General features: G+C 49.4%; 1 protein-coding gene across 2 annotated transcripts in view; it reads left to right on the top strand.

Moving 5' to 3' along the window:
- The window catches only part of LOC123499574, a 120,682-nt gene extending 118,341 nt beyond the window's left edge, over positions 1-2,341 (top strand). For both annotated transcript variants that reach the window (XM_045247721.1, XM_045247720.1), the window contains one exon: positions 578-2,341. In XM_045247721.1, coding sequence (XP_045103656.1) covers positions 578-1,542 — 965 coding nt within the window. In that variant the 3' untranslated portion in view covers positions 1,543-2,341. The remainder of the gene's footprint in view (positions 1-577) is intronic.
- Positions 2,342-6,000: the final 3,659 nt, after the last annotated feature.

Here is a 6,000-nt window from a genome sequence, read left to right as displayed (position 1 = left end):
TGAGAGGAAAGCTGCGGCACGAGGCAGAGGTAATTATACAATCTCCCGCCAAGCCATTCACTTCCATTACATGAGAATGTTAATTCAACCTGGCCGGAGAGCTGACTGACAAGCTGACAACACTGGTACTGAGACCGGCATAGTTTTCATCACACTTTTGAGATAGTGTTTTTTTTTACGAAGTACTTCAGCAAACAGTGGCGGAGCATCTGTGCCTCGTCTCCATCCACCAGGAGCGTGGCGCCGTGGTGTCCCGGGGACTCTATTATGGCCTAGTTAGGAGCCATTACAAAGTTGGCTGTGTTAACGCTTCCAATGACAGTATTACGAACTCGCGTGCTCTCTCTCTCTCTCTCTCTCTCTCTCTCTCACACACACACACACACACACACACACACACACACACACACACACACACAAGGCGTAATCTACACAAAGAGCCCACACAATAACACCTTTCCTATGAATGTTCAAGTGACAGTCACATTTATGTCATGTACCTTCCTCGTATGGTAAGTTTTCCTTTTTGTATGGTGGATGCCTCCAGACACCTCGTGACACATTCTTCATGTTGCAGGGAATGTGCTGGTGGTGAACGTGATGCTGGCGGGACTGGTGGTGAGTGCTGGGGTGCTGCCCGCCTGGGTGGTGGCGCTGCTTGCTGGATGGTCGCGCCCCACGCCCGTCTGCTCGGCCTCTTGGATCCTCACCACGCTGGCAGCCCACACCTCGCTGCTTACCCTTCCTTCTCTTGCCTGGGAGAACTCGGCACGGGTTGGGGGTCGGAGCGTGGGCGTGCTGGTGCTGTCGACCATGGTGGGTGTGTCGTGGGCGGGTGCCATTGCCATCACAGTATCTCAGTGGGTGACCGACTTGGCGCCGCGGCACTGTGGCCGCTCCACCGTAACATCGCCCCGCGCCTCCTCACACACCGCTTTCACTTCGGTGGTGGGCGTGACACTTGTAGCCTTGCCGCTCTTGGTGGCCCTCGTCATTCACGCCCACACTCTTCTGACCGGCCGCGGAGGTCCGAGGCGTCCTCTTCCGCCCACTGTGAAGCCTCCTCAAGCCCTGACGCGGGACTTAGCGCTGACGGGCACCAACCTGGTGGTGACAGCGGTGGCGGGCGGTTGCTGGGTGGGCGGCCTCGCCGGTGACTGGTGGGTGGACGACCCCCTCACGACAGGAGTGGCTTGGCTCCCCATCGTGGCTGCCACCTGCTCCAGTTTCCTATACGTGGCTCACAAGCCTTTCCGGGAAGCCTACGTCCAGCTGTTCCACTACTGCTGCTGCAAGACCTCAGTCTCCCTCTCCCGTCGCGGGCGCAGTGGGGAGGCTGCAGCAGCGGCAGCAGCAGCAATGGCTGCTGCCGCACGACCTCCCAGTGACGTGCGGGTTCACATCATCCAAGGATACAACATGTACACCACAGCCTCAGCCCGCGACCACCGGCCGCCCACCCACATCCACGTCAAAATTCCCAGGTGCAAGGAATCACGGCGGCCAAAACACCACCACAAGAAGGACGTCTACGAGCTGTAGCTTTTCCGCCTCCTCCCTACTACTACTACTACTACTACTGCTGCTGATGCTGCTGCTGCTGCTCTTTCCTCGCCTTGCAACCATTTTCTTTTCACTTTACTTTGTTCTACGTTTCTATTTGCGCGGCTCCTTCAACCCGACATGTGCTGGTGTGCTGTTTTCTAACACAATTTTTCTTACGTACGTAGCTGCCAATTTGGCAAACTTCGGACAGGTAGATAACAGTTTATTGTTCTTTTGCTGATGAACATTCATTGCCAACCTAGCATATAGATGAAACAGTTGCATTATATTTTTTTATGCAAAAAACTTAATCCATCACGAAAACTAAGCTTTAGATAATCTGTAAGTGTTTAATTTCTGGTTAACGATATTAACTCTAACGAAGAGTTGGCTCTTGCTTCAAGGATTACTGTGGCAGCATGTTCATTCATGCGTGAGTACATCGCGTTGTAGCCTCTAACGTGTTATAGGGGCTGTCCTCCCGAAGACTGGGCCGCCGTCTCTTTGGCTTTGCGGAGCTCATTGATAACAATATCCTTTCCGGCAAAACTGTTCGCAGTCATCAGACGCTGAAGGATTATCTTTAACTTGCTTCACTTACGAGAGTAGCTGTCTTGAGCCTTTTTACACTGTCTTCATTTTTTTGTCTTCACATTGAATCTCCTTTCCTATGCTGCTAATAATGCACACTCCACACAGTGTCATCCTCTAAAAATGTAATCGTCAGAGGCAAAACTCAGCATCACCTGCACCTCAGGTGTTTCAATGCACATTCATTAGCGGCAAAACTTTCTCCAAGGGATATATATATATATATATATATATATATATATATATATATATATATATATATATATATATATATATATATATATATAAGATTCTTCTTGTACAATATATCATCTTATAACTGAAAACCAGTATTTTATACAGGCATATAGAGATCAGTAGCAAGTACCAAGTATGAAAGCAAATCACACAGATATCATATTTATTAGAGAGTATCAGGTGCAAGTTGACATTAGAAACTGATATTTCAGCAAGTGATAATTGTCTTTACACAATGAAGAAAATATTAAAAATCAAGTACAAAATTATTTTTTCATTCGTAGTGACTCGTAGGGAAGAAGGTACGTAGAGAGAGGAACGCATGGCGTTAGGCAGCCAGTGGTGGCGTGTCCAGGCTGCGCCGCAGGCATGGCGGCCACACAGGCTGTCCGCCCACCGATACCAGCCGTGATGCACCGCCAGTGATTCGGCTTTGTGGGAAAGATGATGGTTTCAAATTTCCTGCGGCGACACACAAGCCAGACGTAAGGGCGCGTGTCACCTACCCACTGGTAACCATAGGGAGGGTGCTCGTGATGCCCGCGGCGTGGCTCGAGCTGTGGCCGGGGCGCCGAACTGCCACTCAGTCATGTAAACACTGAGCATAGTGAATGCCGTGCTGCCGAGCCCTTGTGGAAAGGCTCTGCTCTGGAATGTGTGCACGTCGCCCTGGCGGTGTGGGGCGGGCTGGGGAGGAACGGCGTGCTAGCAGGTGTGTCAGTAGTTGGCAGGTGTGCCAGTAGAGTAGACCACCGCTGGAAGGACGCACAGGAGACTCTCTCGGCGGCGGCCCCATTATGCACCCAATGAGGCGAGGCTCGTCAGGCTGATCCATTATGCAAACTTACGCTCTGTACGAGGCACTAGCGCCGAGGCGGGAAGCGCGTCTCTCATCACAGGAAAACACCGAGGAAGGTTCCCCGTCCACGCCTCCCTCCTTCCCGGGATGAGCCAAGCCCCGCGCTACGCCACATCAAAGACCGCTGGCTGGCTCCTGCCCTCAGAAATAAATCAGTCACCAGTCCACCGTAAATCATCACCATAAAAAGTAATGCAAAATACAAACATTTAGTCAGATTAGTCTCACACGCCACATATCGTTTGCCTCACGAGTATAAAATAAAACCAGCTCTGCCTCGCTTCTCCCTCCCTGCCCTCTCCTTTTCCCTCTTCTCGCCGAGAGTACCTCCCGTCCCTCCTTCCGGCGGCTCACAACTCGCTGCGAATCACGTTACTTTCCGTGACGTCACTGGCCACTCTGAGCGCTCGCCCTGATACTTACTGACTCATGCACGTCCGGCTTGTAATTTTAAAAAGGAAATCCGTTCGGTATTCACACACCAGGCGTAAGCAAACAAGACGTTTAGAGAAGCAACAAGATTCGCTTTAAGTAGAGGTTCGTGTCCCGCGCGCTGAGTCAGTACGTGCAGGCGGCGTGGGTGCGAGGCCGAGGACGTCACAGCTAACGAATGAGGAGATATTTAGCCTTACTCGAGTGTTTCTGCCCAGTAGCACGTGGGGGTCTTGAGGAGATATACATATTTTGATATCAACGCCCCGTAGGTCACCCTGCTTCATATCAGCGACCCGGTAACGGCCGCACTCTTTCTAATCCTAAGTAAGACTGCACCTCTAGAAATAAATGAGCCGAGGACTCCAGTCCAGGGCACAGCGACATCTCTGCCCGGCCTGAGGTTAACTTCTGCGTAGGAATACATATCAAACATTCGGCTTGTAGAGAAAAAGCACTTGATCCTTCTATACTCCACTCTATGAGAATAGGAATATACATACATATGAAAACGTTCCTCGAAGTTCTTGCACTAAAGATCTTTTCCCAGTAACGTTAGATTCATCAGCAGGACAATACCCACCCCTGCCAATCCAGGAGCTAACTCACAATGTTAGTCTGACCACGATAATTGTAAATCATGATGATTATTACAATATATTTTTATAGTTGTGCGCCTCCTGCCTGTCCGCCGTGAAGTTCGTTTGGCGGGAGAGAAAGAGAAAGAAACAGAGATGCAGTAACTCGCCCTAGCCACGCCCAATGTCTAGTGTGTGGCTAGAAGACCAACAAACAACATAAATAATCTCTCTCTGCTCGATCCCGATGCAAGGGTTCACTTCACACTATGTTCACGCTCTCAACTCTTTCAAATGGGGCTTCCTATTTGCATCAAGTCTTTTCATTTCCTACATGAGAAGCGCTTTATACAGTAGGACGAAATCTGATGTATTGTTACACTTGCCAGAACTGCTTGATTTTTTCTTTGGGTCTGAGGTGAAAAGATGGGCATTTTCAAGATCATATGTTTGTTCTAGTCTTCAACTGACTGGAGCGAGGGAGTGGGTAAGCAACTTCTGAGAGCTTTCACTAGCCTTAGCCCCGAGAATATGAAAGAATCCTTAAAATATCTGGTCATAGTCACTGGTTAAGTGAGCATCACCACCGCCCTCTTCCTCTTCCTGGATTTTGTGATCGTTAATTCTAGGAAAAAACAACTTGAATGGTGGTTATTGAGTGAATGGGCGGTGGGTCTTTTCCGTCAATTCAATATGAATGGATTTTAGATATGTGTCTGCCCGGGTCGAGTGTTGAGTGCGATAGTCGCGCCTCCATCGGGAAGCAGGACCAGGCGCATCCCGCGAGCCACACCTCGGCGTGGCGCCATGACCTGGTTTCCACCACTCCACTGCCACACTGGGAGGCGACTTTGTAAAGACCAAAGTGTTCTGTTGTCTCGTGTGTGTCATGCTAACAAAGGAATACGACTATGAACCGTATTTCGAACGTTACGCAAATTTCGCTGTACATGTCAAAATTTGTACCACTTTACGTATTGGTGTTCAACGTGTCAATGACATTCTGGTGTTCTGGCTGTTTCATCCAAATGTTTCACCCAAAAAGTATTTGTTTCGTCGTTGACTGCCAAGTGCGCTAAGTACCTATTAAAGTGTAGTGTAACAGACATCCTTAGTACAGTGTGTGTGTGTGTGTGTGTGTGTGTGTGTGTGTGTGTGTGTGTGTGTGTGTGTGATCGCACACGCGTGTGTGGTGTGTTTATCGTGGTGTCAGTGAGCGATACTACTGCTTCTTGTCGGTAATCATGACGTAAAGTAATGACGTGCTTCTTGCAGTCGGCCATCATCTATCTCTACCACTGCGCAGGGGCAGGACGCGAGGCGGGCCCGACCAAGCCTCCGGACCTGTGCCAAGAGACCAACATTTCCAGCTTTTGTACGTGTCAGCTCTGCATTTCAGTACATGGTGTTCTATCACAGGCAGAGTGGTGTGCCTACCAAGTGCCTCCTGGCAAAGTCTACACTTAAGGCTGATGAAGGGTAGTCCAGCGTTTTTAAGTCTCTAGCGTCACCTTCAAGAAATATATCTTCGTATGGAATCCCTTTACATCCGCATCAGCTGTAGCGTAGGACCAAGAGATCCTTACTTATATATGTTGAGGCGTTTAGTATTTAGTGGACAGTAATGTAGTGTAATTCTGTTCTTTAATGTTCTCTGTAGTGCAATTGCTTTGTACGAGTAGTCATTCTGCCGCTATCAGGCTCTCCCTTGTTGCGTTACTGTGGGGTTTCTACTTACATCATGCGCCCTAAATTAAC

This window comes from Portunus trituberculatus, chromosome 50 (genome assembly GCF_017591435.1).
Source record: "Portunus trituberculatus isolate SZX2019 chromosome 50, ASM1759143v1, whole genome shotgun sequence".
Lineage (NCBI taxonomy): Eukaryota > Metazoa > Arthropoda > Malacostraca > Decapoda > Portunidae > Portunus > Portunus trituberculatus.
The sequence above is the reverse complement of the archived record's forward strand: the minus strand, read 5'-3'. Positions and strand labels throughout refer to the sequence as shown.